The 26,573-nt window shown below is 39.3% G+C and overlaps 1 protein-coding gene across 1 annotated transcript in view; it reads right to left on the bottom strand.

Annotated features, from left to right (window-relative positions):
- Window positions 1–26,573, bottom strand: part of pex5la (peroxisomal biogenesis factor 5-like a) — a 134,084-nt gene that overhangs the window by 35,372 nt on the left and 72,139 nt on the right. Inside the window, exons 2-4 of the mRNA XM_046049481.1 lie at window positions 20,860–20,964; window positions 10,255–10,366; window positions 63–272 (exon numbers count right to left, since the gene is read on the bottom strand). Of these exons, the coding sequence (XP_045905437.1) occupies window positions 63–272; window positions 10,255–10,366; window positions 20,860–20,964 (427 nt within the window). The remainder of the gene's footprint in view (window positions 1–62; window positions 273–10,254; window positions 10,367–20,859; window positions 20,965–26,573) is intronic.

The following is a 26,573-nucleotide window of genomic DNA, read 5'->3' on the forward strand; positions in this document are numbered from 1 at the left end:
CTCTCTGTACCAGTGTCTATACTCTTCTAAAAGATTGTAAAAAATCTACAACCCATCTCTACCTGAGTCCAGTGATGCTCTCTCTGGGCTTCTCATGCTCGGTGTTGTCTGTTCTACTTCCACCTGGATCAACTCCGTCTCATCCGTCTTCTTCCTGTGTGGGTTGTTCTTCTGGACGTTGCCCCGGGACAGCAGGGGACTCTTCCTGTCCTTGCTGTTCCTCCTGTCGCCAGGTTCACTGAGATCCAGCAGGTCCAGTGTCGAAGACAGAACTGTGAGGGACGTGACAGTACTTTAGCCTTCCTCTTATCACAGAAGCATTGCATAAATATACATTTCTTTATGCCTCATGATTTTTAGGGCTGGACAATAAAACAATAACAATAATTATCATGATATAATTTTTTTCAATAACAATATAACAAATGTTCAATAAATATTCAATAAATGTTTGATTTTAGACACTTGAATACACACTTGACTGAAAAAAGATTTTACTTAATTTTACTCATGCATATTTGTTGACAAAGATTTTATCATAATTGTTTTGAATGTTCTACCTCAGATTTGTGAAGTGATCCACTGTTCGGAATCAAGTGTTGACCATAAAGAAGAATTTAAAGCACAATTAACTATCAGGTTTCTTCAATTTTCACTCAGGAGCAAAAATCAGCACTTAAACTCAAAAGAAATAACTATTTGATACTTTGGCACTTAATTATCGATATCGAAAGATATGACCCTTTTTATCGTGTTAATATTTTTGGCCATACCATCCAGCCCTAATGATTTCTAACCAGGATTTTGTGAACATGATGCTCATTTGGGAGGGAGCATTCAACAGGTTTACATCTTCCACATATGTATATGAGGGAAATCACTGGCCACAAGTACTGTAGATTGCACCAGTAATATGCCTTCTGTGTTTATTGCTGGTTCATTTAAAGGAGAAATGCTTTCCCACATTTTATGACTCATATGATCATTTGCTCTGCATTGCAACAGCACAGCAACACTCAACTGCATTCAGACCAAACGAGAATTTAATCCTTTCCTCGCGGGGGTTTTATCGCTGGATAACTGCCAAGTGTTCGCACACAACGCCATAACGCGAATAAACACAACTCGCCATTACTACAGCTGTATGAACCCCTAGTAAACATTTTGCTGTATTTAATAGCAATAAACGGATCAAACTGATGCCGAAATAACTACAATATGATGCAGATTTTTAAACATGTGAAATCAGGGCTATGTTATCCTAACTTGTTCACAGTAAGTACAACGATAGCTGGAATAAAGTTACAGACACATATTTTCTGAGCTCACTAGGTCATTCAACTTCCAGCAGCGACACCGCATCTTCACATTGACTTTGTATGTAAACGCACTGCCCCCAACGATCACTTAGCTTTTGGATAATCTGCGTGTGTGTGTACCGCTCAGCAACAACAACAACAGCCTAGTAACACGCTTCAGGTCTTGGCCAATCAGAAGACAGTGGGCTTTGAAAGGGGGGGGGGGGTTAAAGAGACAGGAGCATCTACAGCTTGTTTCAGACAGAGGCTGAAATGAAGGCCTACATGAAGAGCCAGTATCAGACAGACAATTATTTTTTTGAACTTTGAATCATGCAAAGCTGTCATACAGAAGTCACAGAAGTATAATATCAGAATCAGAAGGAAGAATATTGTTTACATATAAATATATAAACTGACAACATAAAAATATACAACAACAAAGATCAACAATCAACAACAAATATGTGCGACGTGCCAGGCCTGTGCCCGACACGAGATGAAACAGTATTTACATGTGCAGAGACATTTTTATCATTTGAGATGGGGGAGTGTTAGTGGGGGACCCGGGCCTTGTTAATGAGACTAGTTGCAGACGACCATCTCCACTGTCTTCAGAGTGTTGCGCTCCAGACTGTTCTGGCAGCACCAGGTCACCAGATGGTCGATCTTCCACCTGTAGGCAGACTCATCCCCACCTGAGATGAGCCCAATGAGGGTGGTGTCATCCGCAAACTTCAGGAGCTTGACAGACTGGTGACTGGAGGTGCAGCTGTTGGTGTACAGGGAGAAGAGAAGGGGTGAAAGAACACAGCCTTGAGGGGATCCGGTTCTGATGGTCCTGGAATCAGAGACATGTTTTCCCAGCTTCACGTGCTGCTTCCTGTCCGTCAGGAAGTCATTGAGGAGTCAGGCACGCTCAGCTGGGAGAGCTTGTCCTGCAGCAGGGTTGGGATGATGGTGTCAAAAGCAGAGCTGAAATCCTGGGGAGTCCAGGTGCTGGAGGATGTAGTGAAGGGCCATGTTTACTGCATCATCTACAGACCTGTTGGCTCTGTAGGCGAACTGCAGGGGGTACAGGAGTGGGTCTGTAATGGATTTTAGGTGGGACAACACAAGGCGTTCAAAGGACTTCATAACCACAGAGGTCAGGGCGAGGGGTCTGTAGTCGTTTAGTCCAGTGGTCCTTGCTTTCGTGGGGACAGGGATGATGGAGGAGGCTTTGAAGCAGGCTGGCACATGGCATGTCTCCAGTGAGGTGTTAAAAATGTCTGTGAACACCCGAGACAGCTGATCAGCACAGTGCTTCAGGGTGGATGGGGAGACAGAGTCCGGCCCAGCTGCTTTGCGGGGTTTCTGCGTCCTGAAAAGACCGTTGACTTCCCTCTCTGTGATGGAGAGAGCAGGGGAGGGGGTGGAGCTGGCCAGCTCTGAGGAGGGAGGGGAAGAAGTGGTGGACTGAGGCTGAAGCTGAGCGGAGGAGTCACAGGGGATGGTGTCCGATTGACTCTCAAAGCGGCAGTAGACCTGGTTCAGCTCATTTGCCAGGCGAGAATCGTTTATGGAGTGGAGGACTTTGGGTTTACAGTTTGCGATCTGTCTGAACCCCCTCCAGACAGAAGTGGCGTCGTTGGCAGAGAACTGGTTCTTTAGTCTCTCTGAGTACAGTCGTTTAGCTTCTCGCACCTCCCTACTAAACCTGTATTTTAATTTATACTTCTGCGTCAAATCGACGGCGTAGGCTACGGGGCTACGCAGACGCTACGCCGTCACCTGACGTGCACCTCCTCCAAAATGTAACTACACGTCGAGTCGACGCGGACCGTAAGCTCTGTGATTGGTTGGCTGGGTAGCCTCGCAATGCCTCCGAGCAGACTGGAAGTACCCAGGGCTTTGAAGTAATAGTATAGTTATAGTAGTGGCCAAAACGGCGGCTGTAACACAGTGAATCAATATATTTGACCATCGCAACCCGAGCTAAATGACTTCGCATCAGAATGTGATCCATTCGGTTGGTAACATTTGAAAAGGCTACACCAGCCGCACATTAGAGCGCTAAACTGGAAGTTAGCCTGCTCGGCCGGCAAAAGTCGTGGACGCTGCAGTGCTACTGCCGACTAACGTTTGGAGGTATAATTGCAGAATGACGGACACACCTACGCACATGTATAAATGTATGGCTACGTAGACCCTACGCAGGAGTATAAATCGGCCTTTACAGAGCTTTAGTTTTTGCCTGTAAGCAGGAATCAGATGGACCATCACGTGATCAGAGTGTCCCAGTGGAGCGCGTGTGGCACTGCTAACTGTGGTGTAGCAGTGATCCAAAGTGTTCCCCTCTCTGGTTGGACACTTTATAAACTGTCTGCATTTGGGGCGTTCTTGGCTGAGATTTCCCCTGTTAAAGTTAACGAGAACAATAACAAGGGAGTCCGGGTTTGTCTGCTCCACACACAGTATCAGGTTGACCAGCGTGCTCTGTGCGTCCTGAACGTTGGCGTGCGGCGAGATGTAAACACCGACCAGAGTGAATGAAGCAAACTCACAGGAGGAGTAAAAATATAGGGCTGGGAATGCAATATAATAGGTCTTCTTTAAACTTATCTGAGATTTTATAAATGTGAATGGCTGCAAAGTTAGACAGGTTTCTCTACTGATGGAATTCTACAAGATATAGTATATACAAAATGTATAGATACTTTATTGAATTTTGCCATCAATGATTATAATATATTGGGCAATTGGTTTAATCATTTGCATGTAAATTCTAAAATTTTCAGTTATAAGTCATTTGGTCACACAATTTCACTATTTAAACATTATTTTCCAATGTTTATGATTTATTACTGAGTAAATTCACTATATCACATTACAGCATTCAGGTATAAATGGATCCTTCATGTGCCCTTTAATGCTAGAAAAACACAGCTTCAATGTCTTCTGCTCTATTCTTTTTTCTCTCTGTTCTTATGTTGCCTTATATAATGTGGGGCGGCTGCGGCTCAGGAGGTAGAGCGGGTTGGCTGTTAATCGGAGGGTCGGCGGTTCGATCCCTGGCTCCCCTTGGTTGCGTGTCGAAGTGTCCTTGGGCAAGATACTGAACCCCGATTTGCCCCTGGCGGCTATTCCGCCAGCGTATGAATGAGTGTGAATGTTAGTTTCCTTTTGAGCACTTAGGCTCAGTGTATGAATGTGTGTGACTGGTGAATGCAGATGTAGTGTAAAAGCGCTTTGAGTGGTCGAAAAGACTAGAAAGGCGCTATACAAGTACGGAGCATTTACATAATTGTTCTTTTGAATTCAGTGAGATTTATTGTTAATTCAGTTTGTGAATGATGGTATTCTGATCGAATTTTATTCTTCAATATCAACTGTTTTAACAACTTTTATTTTGTGCTTAGTTGTGTCAAGGTCATTCACTCTGCTAAGTGTTTTCTTTTAGATTCTTCAAGCTTGTATCATCAGAAACTTTCCTTTGGCTTTGTAATAAGATAGAACGGCAGGTTTCACTTATACTTGTACCACTTATTCACTTGTACCACACAAAGCTTTGATTTTGATCTACACATTTTCTGACACGGCGAGTTGAGCTGTCAAGGGTACTTAAGCTGTCACAGTATTGCCCCCTGGGTGGACATCTAAAAAATTTGCTGCTGCTCTTTTCAAAGAATCTAAATATACTACAGGCCGCTGCACAGTTTGATAAGGATAAGACAGCCCCTTGAGGAGCTCCAGTTTGGTCAATTAAGTAATTCAATCTCAGGTTTGTAGAGCGGCAAAGAAGGACAGAGCTTTATGTCAAGGGGCTGAACTTTTGTCTGGGCTGTCGTCCAATCATTGTAAACTAAACCCACACTGCCTTTTTTTCCCCAATGCTGATTTTTCTCTTCTCTGTTTACAGCCACATCATGTTTATTGAATTTTGGACCAACAGGGTGAAATGCAAACAAACGCTCCAAAATTTTGGGTGAGAGTTGTCCCTCTTAATATCATTGTAATGGAAAATTTGTGACATTTTGTGTGAAGTACATTTTTGCTACTGGTCATTTATTTGTTCCCTCCATGGTGAACATTTTTATATCTCTTAAATCCATTCTACATGTAATGTCACATTCCATTGTCAGTGCAATGCACATATTGTACATGAAGCACATCTGGATGCAGGAATGGAATTGTGTTCTTTGTTAATATGTAATAAAAGGAATTTAATTATCTCTGTCATTGCCACTGGATTTTTATAAACATATGTTTGCAGAAAACACATGGGATGGCGACTTGTCTAAAAGTTCTGGTAAGATATAAGGTTCACAACCCTATTAAACCCTTTTATGCATTGGTTATTTGAGGACCCTACAAAGGTTGCTCATTTTTAAGAACCCTGACTGTGTCTTTTGTGCAATGCGAACCCAAACTCAAAACTACAGACACATGACTGCATAATTGGCGAGCTGCTGTTTTATGACAACCAACTGAGAGCATTTGTTGACTGAAATCTCTGTGTAATTAAAGAGTGTACTTGTCTTCCATGCCTTGCGCTCTTTCTATGACAAGTACAATTGCAAATCAAGCGAGACATGCTCGTGGGGAAGGTTGCCTGAAGAGTTTTCAGCATCAAAAAGAAACAGAAGCTGTTCATGAAAAGGCAATGATGTCAAAAATGTTTCTGCACCCTCAAGTCTACTTGAAATTATAATACGGGGAAGAGAATTGCACAGGAGTATGTTTTCCTCATCAACTGGATAGTTTAACTGGATGCTTGTATACTGTATATTTATATAATGGATAGTGAATTGCTCCGTGGTGGCCAATGGACTGATGGTGAGCAAATAAATGTGACTATTGAGCATTTTTATGGAGTCTTGAGCTTTTCAGCTTTACAACATAATGAACAACTGGTAGATTTTATAAGCTCTAGCTAGCTAATTAGCATTAGCTGAATCAGTTAATAATGCTGTCTCTGGTTCACATATTTTTAAACAGGCACTTGAAGGCTACATAACTTATAAGCCCCTTACTGTATCGTAGTATGGTATTCTAAGGACAATGAAAAATGTTATATTGTTCCAACGTAACCCTGCTTATATTGTGCTTATGTCTTTATGCTTTTATGTTTCACTTTGCTTTTATGTTTCACTTTTACTAGAGAAAAAGTTTTGAGGATGAGGACTAGCTAATTAGTTTGATAAATGTGACACAATGTTGGGTAAGTTCAGCTAAGATTGCTGGACTGTAAACTTCCCATAAATTCATTAAAGCAGGACAGAGCCACTGTATTATCCAGCTAACCATCGCCCTTCTTGACTAAATGAGCTGAGCCTATGCATAAAGAAATGAGTAGTGATGGATATCCTAACCAGTGTGGGAAGGACACTTCAGGGGCAACCTGATTTGGCTAGTTCATAGCTTGCTCATTTTCTTCTCTCCTCCTTATAAAATTGAAAACTTAATTAGACATGTATGTGACTAGTGTGTTTCTAAACCCCAGACACCCATGAAACCAATTTATAATTTATGATGGAGTTCTTAAAATTCCATCAAGGGACAAAAATAGTCTTCAACCTCAAAATCAGACGAAAGTAAAGCTGCATGCAAGAGAGAGCACAACTGGTATTTATCATTCATCATTTATTGTCTTTGCTCCTTTTCAGTGTTATCCAGTGCTGGATGCTTGGGTTTGTTCAGCTGAGGTTGCTGGAGTGTAAACATCCCTAAATTCAGTAGAGCAGGACCACTGTGCTGCTGTGTTTGCCAGTTAGCCAGCTACCGTGCAGTGGGGGAAATACCACACAATAGATGTGCCAGTCTTGAACAGGCCTTTTTCTAACGTAACCTGGGGCAATTTATTTCAGAAGCATATTTTGTTGTAGTTCTTTACATCCTGACAGCATTTAATAAATCATATGCTTGGACACAAAAATGAAAAAGAATCCAGTATCTGTGGTTGTCACAGGACTGTAATAATCATGGCCAATCATTTCTTGGCTGGTTTACCTAATTGCCTGCCTTTCTGTGTGCACTCTGCCCGTGCACTCACTGCGCGTAGGCCTGTAGGGAGCAGGTGGAATTTTTTCACTTACTTACTTCACTTACATACTTTTAAAATCTCGCTGTCTCTTGCAAGTTTCTTCAACGTTGCCTACTCTAGCTTTAAGACTTGAGCCTCCAAAATCTTTGAATTCCAAGTATCGTGCTTATTAAAGCAGTCACCTGAAATCCAAATCCAAAGCTTGCCTAGTTATGGTTGCTAGGCTACGATTGGACAATCGCTGTTCAGGAGAAGGGTGTATCCATCAGACCGGCATCACGTCATCAAGCAGCAGGCCCCAAGGCCATGCCTCCTTTTGGGGGAAAGAATCATGCTTTCCAAATGCCAAACATCCAAATCCAAATCTGACTTGAGGTATATAAGAAACCTGAATATTCACTGTTAGTGTGGTAAATAGCTAAATGATACTGGTGACAGTTACTGCTGATGGAAAGGTAGCTCAAACGCTCAGGTTCATGAAATGTCACAAAATAATTATTAGACATGTCCATAAAACAAAGGTTTGGTTAACATGAATTGAATGCAAAAATGCGTCAAAATTATAATACAAACACATGACTATAGGATCTATATAGGATCTATCCCCAAAAAGGCGGCCATGATATATGGCCAACTGAATATTTAGATTTACAAATTTACATTTGATAACAATACGTTTCAATAGAGACGAGATTGATCGCTTCACAACTGATTTCTTGAGATTCCAGGAATCAATTTAAGATCAAAGGTCAACTGTTGTGTCTGTAGAGTGTTCCTGTGACTATTGAAACAGCATATTAGAGCAAAGTCCTGAGTGTGAGTATTGAAGAGAGGGAATTTTATTCAGCAAGAGGGTTTTGATGAGAGGCCCTTCTTGACTAAATGAGCTAAGCCTATATATCGAGAAATGAGTAGTGATGAATATCCTAACCAGCGTGGGACAGACACTTCAGGGGCAACCAGCTGATTTGGTTAGTTCATAGCTTCAGAGTTGTTCCCCTTTTTATTACTAAAATAGAAAACTTAATTAGCCATGTGTGACTAGTGTGTTTCTAAAACCCAGACACTGATACACACAATAAAACCAATTTATAATTTATGATGGAGTTTTTAATAATTCCATAAACGGGCAAAAATCAAAACCTCAAAATCAGACTGCAGAGCACAACTGGTAATTATCATTGATTATTGATTTTCTTTGCTCACTAATTCCTGTTCAGTGTTATTCACAGCTGGATGCTTTTCCAAGTCCACCACAATGTGAAAACAGATTAACAGACTATCGCAACTAAAATCCACTTCACCTGCATGTCTTTAGACTGTGGGAGGAAATCAGAGCAGCTGGAGGAAACCCAAGTGAACATGAAGAGAATGTGAAAACGGCTTACAGTCTTCGAACACAAGATGTTTCACATCCATAACTACTCGGCTCTGATGATTTCATGTGTACAAGCATTTATTCAGGATGATTGTACCTTTACAATATTGCACATAGACTTAAGTTCTAGACAGGATCTGACCATTTTGAGATTCACAACCAATTATATTAGGCCATCATTGTCAGCGGGAGCAGCAGGAGGCACTGGGGAGACAGAAGGTGGAGAGTTTGCCACGACATTACCCCCCATACTTTCACCAGCTGAATCAGCACAGTGAGCGGCCAGTTTGGAGATGACACATGTCAGCTGTGCAATCTGGTACTGCAAATAGTCATTAAAAAAATGGTAGATCTCAGTGATCAAGGTCCCACCCATGTGGAAACCAAGATGGCACTTGGCATCTGTTGGAGTCAGAACATTCAATTTCTCAACACCTACTTTGCCTTTGTTGTTATTTTGGCAGAATGAAAAGGTTATATAATGCACACATGTACTAATGGAGACACACTTAAATATACATTTTACATGTTCTCTACTGATGTCAAGATGTTGCCTTTATGTGTATAGAGTAAATAGATAATGTTCAGACACAACATGTTTAAATATTTTCCAAATATAACCTGATTTGCCAGTTTGGGCTAATACTTGGTGGTTTGATTGCACCTGAAGGAAGAATTAATACCTTATATCTTGATGTGCCCAACTTGTAATATTCAGATATCAGTAGTAAAAAAAACATTTTATGGGAATTCAGTTATAATTTGCGCTACCTTTCGATGGAAACCTGAGTAATGTCAAATAAACAAAAAAATGTATTCAAAAGCCCAAGCTCAAAAACAGATGTCACAAACTGACTATAATATCCACTGGAAATCTTGACTCTTCTGTGAGTATATTACTAAACAGAGAGAGAGAGAGAGCATGGAGTCAAGCATTAGCTGACTAACAGGAAGGAACTGCCATTAGGACTGGCATTGACCATTTATAATCCCTTTTTAAATTGAGCACATGTGGCAGGAGACGTCCTGTTTAATTATTTACTTAGATATACAATGAATTATTGTACAGGCAGCAATGCATTATTAGTTGCAAGTCAAACTCATGTGGTTACTAGAGAGCTTTGTTCTGCACGTGAATCTCTGTTAAAAACATCAGATAAGATACTCTTTGTGTTGCTAGTAACAGTTGTCAAAGGTATGATGTTGATTTAATAGACACATGACACAGCCAAGTAAAAAACACCCCCTCCAGTATTGTTGCCATGGTTGATGAAAACATGTTGTTAGCAGGAGGTAGCATCCGATTTGTCTTTCAAGTCCCTCACGTGTTAACAGCCACAGCATGGTATCAAAAAGCTTTTCTTCTCTATATACTGCAGGTTAATTGTACATTTGTATTGCATATCATTATTTTGACATGAAACCTGGTATAAATGGTTGAAGGGCATTTTAAACAGAAAATTAAAAACTTGTGCTGCGTAGTCATGCATGCATGTTTGCATGCCATTAATTAGACTTTTTGCAGACTAAATGACTGTGTGACTGTACTGTACCAGCTGTGTTGGAGGTCACTGGGCGTGAAACCCCATCACATTTGGTCTCGCAGAGGAAATCGTCAATGGAAGGGCTTAGAAGCGGACGGCTCTCTTGTTGCTCACTCACCAGCTGCAAGGGCAAACAGACAAGACAGTTCAGGCTCTCACTCGGCATGAAACTCCCATCACGATGTCCACAAGAGACCCTGGTATGTTAACATTAAGTGAAGTTCAGCCCTCTGGTCGTGATACAGATGACAGCAGTGTCTCTATGCTGACAAATCCCTGCATTGCAAAAATGGTTTCAACATGTCTGTGTGTTGTTTGAGGTAGATAACACACATTTGTGCTTCTTTGCAGGACATTATTTATTCACCGCATCTTGACACAGATACAATAAAGAGATTCAAATGTGTGTTGATCCACTCAGACATTAGAGATGTTGCAGGCTTTTTAACAGTCTTAAGAGTTTATACTTTGGTTGTTTAATGTTTATGTGACGTGCACAGAGAAACTTATGTGAGCCGTATTTTAATGAAATATTTTGACATGTAACAGAGACCCTAGTGTACCCTGTGTCATACACAAACTTTTTTTTATCCAACCCACAACCATAGTGTTTAAACCAAACTAACATTTTAAATGTGTAGTAATTAGTATAGTAATTACGGTGTTGCACGCAGAACTGATATTTTTTCAGAGCATTTGAACTGATGGCCACAAAGTGGACAGGCCCTGTAGTGAGACAGGTTTTCCTTCGTGTAGCTACATGTGTTTAAATTTTACTGTTTACGGTGAAAACCAATTTTAATTGCATTTTTAGTCAAATGGATGTAAAGACCGGTCAAACCAGATTTCACCTTGGAAATGTTTTTTTGGGTGGTCTGGCAAAAAGCAAGCAGGACAAGAAATAGCACGGGTAGGGTTGTAAACATAAACTGCATGAGCTAGCTTGGCTAACAACATCATACTACAAGTTGTAAGATATGGGACAAACACTGTTTTGTCATAGACCTCTGTCACTGTCCTTGTGCTTATTACAGCCAAGCAGCGTCCCTCCTTCTCTGCTGCTTGTTTAATTTCGCCAGCCATTATTATATACAAGTTAAGAGTAAAAAAATCAATATTTCCTGATTGAGAGTTCAATAATAAAAAGTCTTTCAAGCTGGCTGGACATTGGAGAGCAATTTAGATTGTGTTTGGGTGGGTTTAATTTGTGACTGGAAGCTGATACTTCTCTCTTTGTTCATTGAAATGAATGGAAATGAAATCTGGTGTGACCTTCAGAAGAAGTCTTCTCAGGCACCACAAGTGAAAAAATCTGTGTGGGTGAACCATAGGTGTGTAGTGATATTTATCATTTAAGATTCTGTTCTTTACATACAAGAAAACACATTACAAACATTTTTCATCCCTCTGCACTGCTGCTACAGTGATATTTTCCTTGTTTTAAGTCATGCACATGTAAAACTCCCAGTTAGAAACCCAGGTAAGTGTACGCAATTAAGAAAACTGGGTCTCTCACATGCATTATATTTAAAAAATCCAATTATTACAGAGAGATTACCAGGTTACAGAGCATGTAATCTCACTGAATGAGTCCTATATTCACCACCAAGAAGAGGCGGGCTGAGAGAAACCCGATGGTTGTGTCCCAAACAATAATTGCTTAACCATTATTGCTTATCTCGCCTTCCAAACCATGAAAATGCAAATCACGATGTCTGTGATGCACCAATTTGTAGGCTTGCCAGTGCAGCTGCCGAATAGGTTACATCCAATTCATTATTAGCACCCTGAAGCTTCGATACTCCAGGTGCAGCTGGCCGCAATCTGCCAACCAATGCTTCATAATTTGGAGGGGAAAACCAGTTTTGTCTCACAGAAAGGGTCAGCCACCATCACTGTTGTCAGCCTGTGCAGTGTGTATACTGGCAGCGAGAAAACATGACATTTGCTATTGTTGCTCTCCAGGCCGTGCTTGCGAACAGAATTGTAATGAAGGTGCTTAAAGTTTAATTACTGAGCATGGAATGGAGTGCACACAACCTGCCATATGCTTAATATGAAAGGTGCTGAAAGGGCTTTTCATTGCATGTCTACACTGTACGTGCCCTTACAATTATAAATATAAAGTATATCCATTATACGTGGCATTATAGTGGCCATTTAACCCATGTCTTATGTTCACATTGGCTTTACACCCTCATATGTGTAAAAAATAACAGCCATTGCAAATTGGGTTCAGTTACACACGAGAGCGGTCTTCTTATGAACAAACTATTAAAACCCAAAAATACCAGAAATCAAAATAGACTTGGGATTCGTGCAGTGAAAAAGTAACCATCAGCACCAATCACAGATATAGAGCAGTGAAATACAATGAAAATTCATTGTTCACGTTTTACATATCTGAGATCCCAAATCCCAGATCCCAAATAGAAGTGATAAGTCATTTTCTGTAGTGGTCTTCTTTTTATTAGCAATTCTCATCCACAAAGGTCACAGAGTATCACGGTGACAAAGCACCTTGCTGAACCTTTTTGTTAAAGAGGGCCTTTGGTTTCCAGGAACACAAACAGAACATTTGGGTTAATAGTGAAAACAAATCATAATTCGTAATGGGGTTGATTTTATGAGTTAATAATGATGTTCAACAACGATGAGTGAAATGAAGAAATGTTTGAGATGATAGATAGATAGATATATACTTTATTTATCCCGAGGGAAATTCAAGATGATGACAACTAGTTTGGAAAAGAGTCGATATTTGCTGCACATAAGAAAGAAGCACAAACTTTTGCAGCAGTGAAGAAAACCTCTGAAAAAAGTGCATAAATGATATCCAGAGGAAGGGGTCATTACTTTGAGTTTGTGCTGCACTGCAAGAACGCTGATCCAGCACAGGTAATTAGAGTTTGTGCTGTTCTGGTGTCAGAATACAGATTGGGTTCATGGGAAGTCTCACAGTGTGAAGTAACCTGATTTTATCCTCTACTGCTGCCAGCCAGTGCAGTACCCCCCAATTTTGGACTACAACGACAAATCATCTGTTTTTAAAGGTTGAATTTACGGAGTTATTGTACTTTGTACTTGTTCGAGAAAAGTGTAATTGAGTCTGAGTGAAGGCTGAGCCACCGCTGACTCCGTTACAATTGTTGGTGTTGTGAAAGAGTTAGACGGCTCATTTACTCTGGCTTCAAAACCTGACTAATAACCACTCTGACGTTAGCCTTTAATGGAAGAAATGAATCATCTCAAATGGCTTCTGCTGCCTTAATGAGATGATTCATGATATCGATGTGGTTTACTCAGGCATGCAAACATTTTACCAACCTAAATCACATTATAATGATTCATAAACAATTTTAATTAGTTTGTTCTAAGCTTTATGCCTGGCAGGTGGGAGATCTGATAACAAGAGCTGAAACGATTAGTTGATTCATTGATTAGTGAGACTGTCAGAAAATTAACCTGCAACAATTTTGGTAATCGATTAATTGTCATTCATTAAGCAAAAATTTAAAACATTATCTGGTTTGAGCTTCTCCAATTTGACAATGTGATGTCTTTCTCCTTTTATATAGTTGTAAGTCAGATATTTTTGGGTTTTGGCCTGTTGGTCAGACAAAACAAGTAATTTGAAGATGTCACCAAATTTTTCACTATGTTTTGACAATTTATGAACATTTTAGATATTTGATAAATTTATCGCAAATTAATTATCACTTAATTAATAAATGATTAACCATTATTGGAGCCTTGTCCTACCTTGTACATTGTGCTTATTATTGACAGACATGGTTAAGGTTTATTAGTGCTTTCAGATCAGTAATTTATCTATTTATATGGTGTTTGTTTCATTTGGGTTTCCTTATAAGCATGCATTACGAATCAGTATTTGCTGGTAAATATATATATTATCTCAGCAGGGTTCCTACAGTTTTGTATTCATTTGATCTGTTATACTTTTGTTAAGTTCACACAGAGGATTTGAACTTAACAACTGAGCACCCAAGTATGTACAGTGCTTAATGTATATCACATTAGTTTGTCATGAAATCAAATGCAAACTAATATCCTACTGTATATTACTGCACAGAGAGATCATGTTTGAATCTCTTGAAAATCTACAGCATGATACATTACTGATATAAGATATATATAGATATAAGATTTCATCCTATTTTGTTTTATGATTCTGTATAAAATTAATTTTTCTGTTGTAGCTCATTTCAAACAGCTTCCTAGCTGACATCAATGCCAGCTGAGCTGTATAAATATAGCATAAAAAATCAGTGGAGACATGGGACCTGAAGACTGGAGGGGGGGAATCACTTAACAATGTAAATGACATTCATAAATGCACATGCTCGGAGAGGCTGAGTGGATGATAACCAAAGAAACATCTGTCAGTGAATAACAATTTTTTGTGACGCTTGCATCCAAGAGTTACTGTCTGCATCAAACCAAGGTGCAGTGATAAATCCTATTCCAGCCTCTACCTTCTGACCTGCAATAACCATAGACAGTATATTACTGGACAAAGCCACCGCGTGGGTTTGAATGGAGAGCAGTGAAGCCAGTTTTGTATTTGTCTGCCTCAGATCATGACTGTTTAATCAGACCTCCTACAAGGCTCATCTGCCAATCATCAACGCAGCGTCACTGAAGGCTGAATAGTTACTTTTTGGTTCACATAGAGCTTATAATCTAAGCAATACAGTTACATCTCTCATGTGCAACGGGATGTTACAGGGTTTTGATGTCATTTTTGGCCCTATATGGAACCTTTAATGCCGGCTTTGGTTTCACTGTTCCAACTCTGGCTTACCCCCTTGGCAATAATTTGTTTCCCTTCAGTCACCTGAACTTCCCCGCACACCTGCTCACCTGCTTCCACTCTTCCTCATCATCCCTGCAATTAAACCAGCTCATTCACACTCGTACTCTGCCAGTTCATCCTAGTTGCCTTGTTGCAATCTCCCTGTCTTACCTTGTTTTTTTGCTTTTGAATTTCTGTCACTAAACCCAGACCTTAACCTTAACCTGGCCCTTCCTACATACCTGCTTCTTATATGTCTCCCTGCCTGCCTGTCTGCCTACCTGTACTGGCCTGTAAGCTATTTTTGGTCATAAACCACTGAAGTCATCCTGTTGCCTTCTCTATCTGCGTTCACATACTCTCAAAAAACATGACATAGTGTTTAGTTGTGAAAATGCAACTAACTTGGACATTTGACTTGGTAAGGATTATAAAAACAGGATCTCTGATACAGCAGGCCTCTACCTAGTAATGGATCTCTGAGTATTGTAGACACTCTAGGGATGGATCAATCCAACACTTTGGCTTGCCCATTTTATGGTTTGCCATGAAATGCTGATCTTTTTCTCTAGTTCCCCCTTGAGGTTGGCATGTGTGGTTTGTAGTGAAATATATCCACAATTGTTGGATGGAATACTATGAAATTTGATCAATTGTTCAAACTTTTACTTCATTTAATACTTTATTTATTTGTTTATTTATAACCAAATACCTTCCTTCTTAATTCCCGATTGACAGTTTCAGCTTCACTTTGTGATTAGTGCTAATTAACAAATGTTAGCATGGCAACACACTATACTGAGAGAACATAACATAACATAATGCATATTAAACATTTGGTGGAAACACTAAAAGTTTAAAAAAATTGCAACTTTTACTTTTGTTTGGCTGAGGTGGGAAAATTGGTTTTATCGCTAAAAGCAAAATAAATGGCAAAGTGCAGTGAAAATTCAGCAAATAAATCATTATGTACATGAAATGTATAACTTAAACATAAAGAGACAGGCAAAAACTTTGTGATTTGTGTTGGGTTATAAGGAATTAATACACGAAATACACATTAATGCCATTTTCCCCCCGTGTGTTCTACATTGTTTTTTTTAATCGTTTGAAGTTTGACTGGCGCTCCGTTAAGTACGTTATCTCACTGCGTCCCCTTTTTCTGCAATGGTTCAATGACACCCAACTGCAAAATTAGCACAACCAGCTGTTTATCTTGAGGAACAAACTGCTATTATGGCCTACTCATAAGGGTAGTGGATGGGAACTGGCATTAATTCAAGATTTTCTCGACAATGTGTTCAAATTTGCACTACATTTAGATGGAAACCAAGCTAGCGTGAGCATGTTGGGATAATGACTTTTGTATTTAGCTAAATATCTGCTGTAGGCGTTTATAGAATAACTGTGCGATTTATAGCTTCTAAAAATCAGTCAGTCTGATTCTGTATTTTGAGCTCATATTTCACTGTCAGTTTTGAACAGACATGCCTAAAAGATGAATCATAACTGTGGGGATCAAGGATGTGGTTGTAGATCACTGCTGGCAGTCTCCTAATGGAGGACACTGCGCTATCGGAACTACACACTACATGATCGTATTCTTCAAAGCACTCCCTGTGATTGCCATTGGGGCCAATTTTAAATAATGGTTTTGAAATGATGAAACCTCTGCATTTTCCTCTTCTAATCACCCAGAAAATGGGGACAGAAGATCTACCACATTCATCTGGGGAGATGTGTCAGGCACTTTGGTAGCAGGTAGCATGCCAACGCCAATTATAGGTTCACTCTTAACCCAAGAGAGCACTATGAGGAGGTTACCATATTCCCTCACTGCCTTTTTCCTCCTTTGCTCCCCTTCTGTTATACCTTTTTGCTCCTCCACTATGCAAAGCAGTTATTCACTTTGTTTACAAGTGCTTTAAGGAGTAATGTAGAAATTATGTAATGGGAAAACTTCAGCTAATTGTGCCACTTGGGCTTGACTCCAAGAGATCTCTCAGATGTTGCTGTTAAAGGAACTGTGTACCAGTTAAACTTGTCAGAGTTTTGAAGGCGGGGAGGTTGAGGCGAGGACAAGAGGAGGTGGAGAGGATGGAAAACACTACATAAAGGGAAAGGTGGTTAAAATATCAAAGCAGAGCGCTTATTAACAGTTGTTAGATAAAACCTGAAGGCTATGCTAGGGCTGGTTTTCTTAAAAAAAAATGACAGTCAAGATATTTCAGAGTGTGTAGTTCACAAGTTAGTTTGTTGCGATCAGGAGCATCTTTTTTATGCTAAATTGTGTTGTCTTGATTTTGATCTTTGTAAATCTTCTCTGTAATCCGGCAGGTTGTTTATTCATTAAAGTCATGTTGAAGCTGTTACTGTGGGTGGCAATGAACAGGCCTGCATACTGGAGTTCAGTCAGTTAGGTATTTTATGACTCATTCTAATGGCCTTGCATGATTTGTCCTCAGGCTGCAAAAATGGAAATTCAATTGTGAGAAAGTATAGCTAAGACTACACGTTCTATTATTGTGGGGTTTGCTTTTTAAAGGATTTTTAAAGGCATCATTCTGTAAAACTAAAAACTGCTCAGTAATTTTCTAAAACAGCTGGGCACTGTAGTTTTTCAGAAGCGCTACTCAAACAGGAGTAAATAGTGCATTTGTTAGGGACTATTTTAGCTGCGGGTTAATACACAAGTGGTGCTTTGGTAACTATTTATAGAACCATAACAATGTGGTATTGACTCAAAATAAACTACAATGCCCTTGTTTATTGTAATGAAGTAACATGCCACCCAGTGCAACAGTGGGGCTCATTATTGTGTTTTTAATTGTTTTTGGACAACAACTCTCTATGGTGCAGAGATATTAAGCTATATCATGCTTTCACTACTCAGGCAGGACTGGTAGAATTAATTCATTGTTAGTTTTGCACTTTTCATGGGATTTATTGATAACGAGAAAAAGATGAAGAAAATATTACTAGCCTTATACTTAAAGCAGCAAATCAATTAAAAAATCCCAGTGAAGAGTGGTTATGAGCAGTTTTATTGTTGTGTTTCACAGAGAGCAGTGCATCTGTGAGTTTATTTATGTATATCATCTTATAATTTTGGATGTATCATTTGCTTTTTGTAGCATAATGGGAACTATATACTGCATCTCATTTTACAACCATGTTGTAATATGATAATTGTATTTATTCTTTGGAATTTGGGATATCTAACAAGCAAATTAAGGTTCATATTCACATACTATTTTATCTTACAACTAGGAGTCCTCCTGAGCAGTACAACTGAATGGGGAGAACTGTTAAGATAATTGTGTGTTTTCACCTTGCTATAGTTAATTAGTTGTACATCTTGTTTCATGCTGCTGCCACTTTTTATGTGCTTGGCCTTCCTTAAAGTTTTCCTTCTCTTCTCAGAGAGCTTTGGCTGGGGTGTCAGGGGTGACTCTGTGAAGCACATTGAGACATCATATGTGATATTGGGCTATACAAATAGACTTGACGTGACATGTGACATGAGGAGCCACAGCCTGTCACTTAGCCCCTGTCACTTGCTAAGTGACATCAAGCTTGGACATGATGCCTCTTAAACTGCAGCCTCAGCCACTGAAGAGGGCCGCAATCAAGAGTTGTGTCCGGCCATGTGGAAATAATGTCAAAGCTTGACACTGCGGTTATTTCAGTTTTGTGTTTGTTTTCCCAAAAAAGGGTATTTAGCAAAGTCATATAAAAAACATTCAAGTCAGAGGTGACTTGTGAAAATCTAGAGGGATTAAAACAAAATGTTTACATAACAAAGAAAAACAACCTAAACTTTTTTTTTTCTCTGCTTGCTCTGCTTTGTTTAGGCATAAAATTGCATTAGGCATTAAATGCATTGTCATCAGTCATAAAAACAAGTTTCTAAAACACTGAATTTTGGAGATGCAACATTTTTAAATGGGCTGTCTTGTTCTACATTAATGGCAAAGACTATTGCATAATCTACAGGGAAAATACTTGATTTAATGTTTCACCATATTCAATTAGGGCCAGGCAGTGTGTTTTATCAAGATAAATAATGAAATTTAGCATTATTACATTGTATTTCCTTTGTTCATGTTGGCTTACTTCTGAAATGTGTGTCCTATGTATAATTACAGTCTGTCTGAACTGTTGGTTGTTTTTGGTTAGGTGTCATTGGTTGTGGTAGGTAGTCATGGTAATATGTCTAACAGGCCTCATAAAACAATGTGATGTGTTTGATGGCATTATTACAGCATTATGTATGTTACTCAGTATAGTCTGTGGCTAATAAATGGCAGAGAAAGTCTTAACGTCTTAACATATCTCTCATGTATTGCTTTGTATTGCTTAACTTTTGAAATGAAGTGGGAAGGTGGTGCATTTTCTTGGTCTGTCTGTGGTAGCTATGACTGCATGAGCAGGTGTTTACTTTGAGCAAACCACTGTTTGATAATGGAAACATGATACTCATTACTGTAATTCCTGTGAACCAGAGGGAAAATGCTTACTGAAAACCTTCATGACTGGATTGAACCATTTCAGTCATTACTGCGCTGTGCTAACCGGACACAGTCACGGTTATTCTACATGTATCATGTCCAACAAGGTATTTATATGTACAAATGGTAAAATGTTATTAACAGGTAAATATCGACTTCTTGTCTCCATAATATTGATTTCTGTAACACTGCAGCATGTTAAGGTAATATTGTATTTTTTGTCTATTCAGTAGATGCACCAGAGGCATTCAGGGTTAAGTGCAGTTCTCCTGGCATGCAGTAGATATACGCCAAAGAATTAACAACTAAACATGTTGTAGAGAGATGTTTACAGACTTATACAGTAATTTCAATTATGATAAATCACAATTTATACATTGCAACAATATATATATATATTTTTCTTTTTTACAAATAAGTTAGATCTTGTTATTGTGAATTCTGCAGCTTCCATCTGTCAGCACAAATGCTGAGGCAGACTTACAGTAAATCCCTTCCACTTGAGTGGAAGCATTATCTTGGTTGTATGACAGCTTATCAAACCAGACATTGTATAAGAAATGAGTATAAAGCATGCTACAGGTTAGTAAAACACATACAGATATGCAAGAGGACACACACAGCAGCACACACACACATACTGTACAAAAGCAATCAAGCACAGAGCAAAGACATCTCATTTTAGGATCTGGAGCACTGACTCCATCCAGCTAAAACACTTAAAAAAGCAAGAGAAGTGAAAAGCTCAGCAGCGGGTAAACAGTAATTTGCTGTCGTATTTTGTACACAGAGAGCTCAATCAGTGCCATGCTGTGTGGCATAGCATTTAGGAAATGCATTCATACACTGTTTATGTGGAGGATTAGCTGCTTATGAGGTGTAAAAAGTTCATGAGGAAGTTTTTCTGACCTGATTAGGAATGGGAGAGGAAATTTGTGTGACCCTCTGCACAGTATTAACTAGAAGAAGAGCACTACGAATCTCTCTGAGACTAATTTGAAAAGATAAAAAGTAACATGGGTAATTGCAGCAATTTGAGGCTGCCTCTAAAGATCATAAGATCATTATTCACTGTTGTGGAAATGTAATGATGAAGAGGAAGGGTTTTATACCCCATAGAGCAGCTGGAAATATTTGTCGCTTCTTTGTTAGATGCAACAGTCATAAGGGTTAAGTAATGAGTTAGTAGACAGTGGAGGTCAGTTATAGGACACTATTTTTCAGTATGACCAACACAGGAGGGGCAGGGAGGGAGGGCGGGGGGGTTTCTGAAATGATTCTGCCCACCTTGGTAGTCACTGTGAGGAGGGGCTTCCCTTCTGATGACGCCTTACTTGGTATCTCCTTCAGGACCATGGCAACAGTCTTATCTGCAGCCCTAGAGTCTTTCCCCTACAACAGTGAAATCAACAATGACTTGTGTCAGGACAGTTGGACAACTCAGTGCTTTTTGCCCCCGTCCAGGGCATCTTACAGAAAAGACTTAACCTTATGATGATGGAAATACTTTGTGGGGCTGTCTACGGTAACACAACATCGACTAAAGACATTTCCACAAGACTATGGCAATGAAAGAGGGTCACTGCACAATGTAGAGGGTTGACTGTAGACGGTGATGAGCATGGTCGTCCACGACAGGAGTTATCCAATACTTATAATGACAAAATATCAAACAGGGCTCATTGTACAGACCATATTCTTTACTAACAATTATGTACAGCGTATGGAAGATGAATGTCTATGTCTAATGGGCAGCTCACAGTTGTAATGGATCTCTGGTTGTGGTTATTGTAAAGCTACATTAGGCATGTTGCAATCACAACATGCCTAATGACAGAGGGAATCGCAGAGGGAATTGAAATTTTCAGACTTCAGTGAAAAGTAATGCAATATGAAGTGGCAGTAAATAAGTAAGTAGACAGTGCTCATTTTGTCAAACTCAGCTGATCTGTGAAGTTTCCCAACAAAGTAAAAAAAAGAATAAAAGAGGAAAAAGAGCGTGAGTCCAGTCTCAGATTGCTGTGCTCACTTGTTAAAGGGACCCTATGGAGCTTTCGACCATTTGTAGCAGTGTATTTACATTTTACATTGTCAGGGCCACATTACATAACAGTTAAAATGGATTACATAAGACATCAAATAGACTATGCCAGCTATTATCATCCTTTTCACCTACAGTGCTGTGAGATGGGCTTGATGCTCAGGTTGCAGTCTTATAGTGTTATGGTTTTGTATCGTGTTTGCTGCTGCAGAGGAAATAAGTTCATATTTACAGTATGAACTCCACCACAACATCTCTCTACCATCCTTCATCAGCAGAGCAGTCTGGACCGTTGTTATCAGCTACTTACCATACTTCCCTCTCCAGGGTTGGCACAGCACTAAAACGAAGTGTGGAGATAGGGCTGACTATATGTTATGAGCTATGAGCCAGGCTAAATTAGTCTAAGACACCAGTGAGCAAGTTACCACTAACTATTGATTAGTATTTTTGCTGGAAATGCTATTAATAATTTTTTGATCCACAGATGTTGCAGAATTAGAATTGCCACAGGAGTCTTCACATTTCATTTCAGGAAAGAGCTCATCCTCCTGCAATTAAATTTGCTGACCAGGGAGAGACAAAACTGATGTTCATCATACTCCTTCTACATTTTGTAGACTCAGTGAAGCTGTCTGTACAGACTGAACATGAAGCTCACTGGAAGCTTTTTAGCTGGATCTTATTAGGGCTTTTCATATTTCCACTTGCCAGAAAAAGGAATTAGGCATTTCTTCCACTGATCATGTCACAAATGCCTCAAAAGCCACCTGCGCCCACTCTCTAGCTTAGTCTCACTCATTATAAATGAAAAACATCCATTGCCAAGGTGATGCCAATAGCAAAGTGGCATTCACACGACCAGAGATGATTCAGAAAAGCTCTTAACAAGCCTAAACATTTGTTTATAGTTGTTTTTCTGAATGGCAGATGATGCCATTTGAAAAACGCTGAATGCTCCCTCTGTGCAGGATGTGCAGGTATTGTGTGAGCCAACAGTGTCGAGAATATCTTCCACCAGGCACCCAGTCCGTTTGTATTGGCTTACAGTCTTGGATGGCCTGCTGTGCTGCTTTGTGTCGACTTTTGCTAAAGTGGCTCTTATTTTTCTAGGAATGATTATAGATATGTTTGGCAGCACACTGCAGTGGACAGCTATCAAGGAACTTGATGGCCTTTTCTTTTTTTCTTTACAACTTTGTTTTCTTGATCAACATAGCTTGACAATAAGACAATTATGTGCTGAGAATGGAGGCTTTTTTTTCAAGCATGCAGGCTGCTAAAGACGGAAATATGAATCATTAATTGTTTTGTTTAAGAACATCTGATTTCAGTGTCTGAGCTGAATGAAACCACTATAACACATTTTAATCAAATTGTTTCCTTCCCTAATACAGCAGCATCTGACTAAAGATTTGGTCACTGAGGGGCTGTTCTGGAAGATAAAATCAAAGAACAAATGATCCACAGCAGATGAGATTGAATGCAGCATTATGCAAACAGTTTAAATCAAATCATTAGGTGCTGTTGGTGGCAGAGGACATAAATGTTGCTGTTTATCTCAAGGCTCAGAAAATCTATTTACAATTTCCCAGCCACCGCAGCGTGTTCATCACTCCAATCTAATATATTTCCCGGGAAGTCAGTGTTCTACACGGGATTTTTTTCATAGGTAGGACTGAAAAACTTTATGAATTTCTTAGCAATGTTAAAATCAAAATATTCAGTGGTAACAACATGAGTGTGTTGTTTTTCTGTCTGGAGAGAGTTTGTTCCACATGCTATAAGTTGTATCTATTCTGGGGAAAGGCATCATTACTTGAAAATGGTCTATTTGAAGAACTTGGCTTTCATGCTGAAGCAATGACCTGAGAGAACCCTGTTTGTTGTTGGGTGAAGGAGGCAGCTTGGCTTTGGCCTGAATCGACAGATTGTCTCATTTGACCGACTATTTCCTTCTGCTTCCTGCCTGATGTTTTCAAAGTCCCTTTCTGCAGTCAGTCAGTAACAACGGTGAATCCTTGAGCAAAGAAGCTAATTATGACCTGCTTTGTCCATTCAGAGGACTGTTGCTGTCTAAGAGGCCTGGGTTTATCTATTTATCAGCCAATATTTCTGAACTTAGCTCAGAGTACAGCCCTATTAATGTCATGGTTTTAGTTTTGGGTTTTATTTCCTGTTTTATTTAGTTAAATACTTCTTAATATTGCTTTGCGTGCTTTACCTGTCCCTCATTATCTCCACCTCTCTTGTGTGTATACATTGTTTGGTGTGTTTGCATTTGTCAGGTCATCTTGTGTTTGATTTACCTTTTGCCTTACTTCCTGGACCTCTTTGTTTTTGGATTATTATTATTTTGTGTTCCTTATGAACTGCCTGCTTTATCTTTATCTTAACATTTAAAACATTGCTGGCTTCATCTGGTAAAAGTGAAGGCTTTTTGTCATTCAGACATACAGTAGGTTTCATATCTGACCGAGGTCACACCTCTGCTCTTGACCAGGTTTTAATCAGGGTCTGGTATTTGCTTTCCATCAAAGACTACCAGCAATGAGCCCTGTGATTTCAGTGTGGGACCGTTTGAGACCAAGTTTAATGACCAGTGATATCCCCATCAAGCAGTTTACACAAGATGAAGGTCAGGTCACCAGGGTATGCATCCCAAACAATGGAGGCATGGTTGCTCCAACTAATGATGAGTAAAATACAATTTTTAATGCAGACCAGCTATATTGTGTAAACTTTTGTGGCATTTCATTGCTTCTACACAAAATGTAGTTTCTTACTAAACCTCTTTAGAGATGAAATACTGTAAATGTTTGCAGCAGAGATGGGATTTTTATTAAAATAAAGTGAATTTCATGTCAGCAGATGACTGTACCGTAACCTTTTAGATGTCAAAACAATTTGCTGTATATGGGTCCATCTTTTTGGATGCTGACATGTCAAGAATGCAGTGGGAAAAGGTAATACTGTAACCTTGCCTTTTGCTATGAAAAGAAGAAAACAGGTTTCTGTTCTGTGGCACAATGCCCATTGAAGACAACACATTTTCTTCTCAGTAGACATCTCCCCTCTACATTACTTCTACATTAAATCGTGTCAATCTAAAACAAAAAAAATGTAAAGGTTAGGATTGTCTGACCAAGCACGAGATTGTCCAGACTAGTGTCTTCAGTGTCAAAACAAGTTTCATGACTACCTTTAACCATATTGAAGTGCAACAAACCTGTTGCATACAGATACAGAATAGTTGCTGACTCATATCTTGTGTGAAAAACAATATTTTGGGATTTAATTATGGTATGACTGAACATCTGCTTTGGGGTAAAGGAATTCTTACTTGAAGTTGTTCTGTCAATGTCTGTTAAATAAATAAGTAGTTCCAGTACATTGAGGTTTTTGGCATTTAAAGTATTCAGTGTGTAAGATTTAATGGCATCTAGTGGTGAGGATTGTGAATTGCAACCATCTATCCACTCAACCACTGCCCCCTACCCATTCAAAGAGGTAGGACAGCTACGGTGGCTGACACAGCACAAGAGAGTGGCCAGTCAAGAAATACGGTTTCTTTAGGTTTATTTATTAAGAAATTTTATTTACTTAATTATTCAGTAAAACCATATGTTATTGCGACTTGGCCACTGACAGATAACATGGAAAATGTAAGCCAAGAGTGTGAAACATTGTCACTGTTTCTGCACCACAGTCCATTATAAACCACACATTAGATAAAGTTTATACAAACATTGACAAGGGAAACAATAATTTTCTCTGTGATTATGGACCCTCACCAAAACTGCCCGCCAACAATATCTGGCCCGCTGCCAGATTATATGGTGCTTTGATAGCAGCAAAAAATATAAATAAATAAATGCTTTGATAGCGGTGCTGAAATAGATCTCAGTCATGACAGCACCAGTTACTTGCAGAATCACTTCCTCTTTAGTGCTTTGCCCACAAAATAAAAGCACAAAAAGCTTGTTTACTCCAATGCAGTATTTTAAGTTGAACTGAGCTTTTACTTTGAAAAATTCTGAACGACATGAAAAGAGTCTGTAGCCTGCTTGACAAACCTCTGAAAGAGCCGTCAGAAAACGTGATTCCCCTAAATGTCCTCTGCCTGGAGATCCTGGGGAAAAAGTGTCAGTAGGTTGATGGATGCAGATCAAACACCGAAACAAAAACAGTACAGACGTGATCTAAGAAACATTCGCTGCAGAATCCATTTGTTGAAGAGAGAAAAAAAATATTGTCCCAAGCTGGGATCAAACACTCAACCCTTGGGTTGCAAGTCCTACACTTTACCAACTGAAATAACCAAGTAACATGTTGATGCAAGTCAATATTATGGCTTATATTCTCATCCACCATCTAATGGTTGAAAATATTGCTCCGATGCAAAACTTATTTGCAGACTCTTGCAGTATATTATTACTACTTCTTCTTCTTCTAACGTACATATTCAACATAGTGATGAGTGTCTGCACTGCCTGAATTCTACCAGACGTAGAACAAGAAGAACGTAGTGACGAAACGCGCTCTGTAGCGCTGTTTGTCTGTTTTCAGCTGCTGTAGGAACATGACAATGCAACATGGCGACGTCCATGGAAGATGTTGCCCGCGGTTATGTAGATATTAATGGCTCATTCTAAGGTAATAAAAACATAATGGTTTATTATGTAAGATCTTTATACACCACTGAAAACATAGTTATGGGTCCTATATTTCATTTCTGTCGATAGATCCTCAGAAATATTACATACTGAACCTTTAATAAAAGGTGAACTGCACAATAGCACTTTTATTCAGAGTTCATGTAAAAGATAGATTTCAGGAGAGACTTCCCTTCAAGATCCATTTCAGAGCCAGAATACACTTGTAGACAGATAAAACATGTCTATTCATCTTCTTTTCACAGAAATAGATTTAGTTTATCTTGTCTCACATATAAAATTCA

This window comes from Micropterus dolomieu, linkage group LG05 (assembly GCF_021292245.1).
Source record: "Micropterus dolomieu isolate WLL.071019.BEF.003 ecotype Adirondacks linkage group LG05, ASM2129224v1, whole genome shotgun sequence".
In the NCBI taxonomy this organism is placed as follows: Eukaryota; Metazoa; Chordata; class Actinopteri; order Centrarchiformes; family Centrarchidae; genus Micropterus; species Micropterus dolomieu.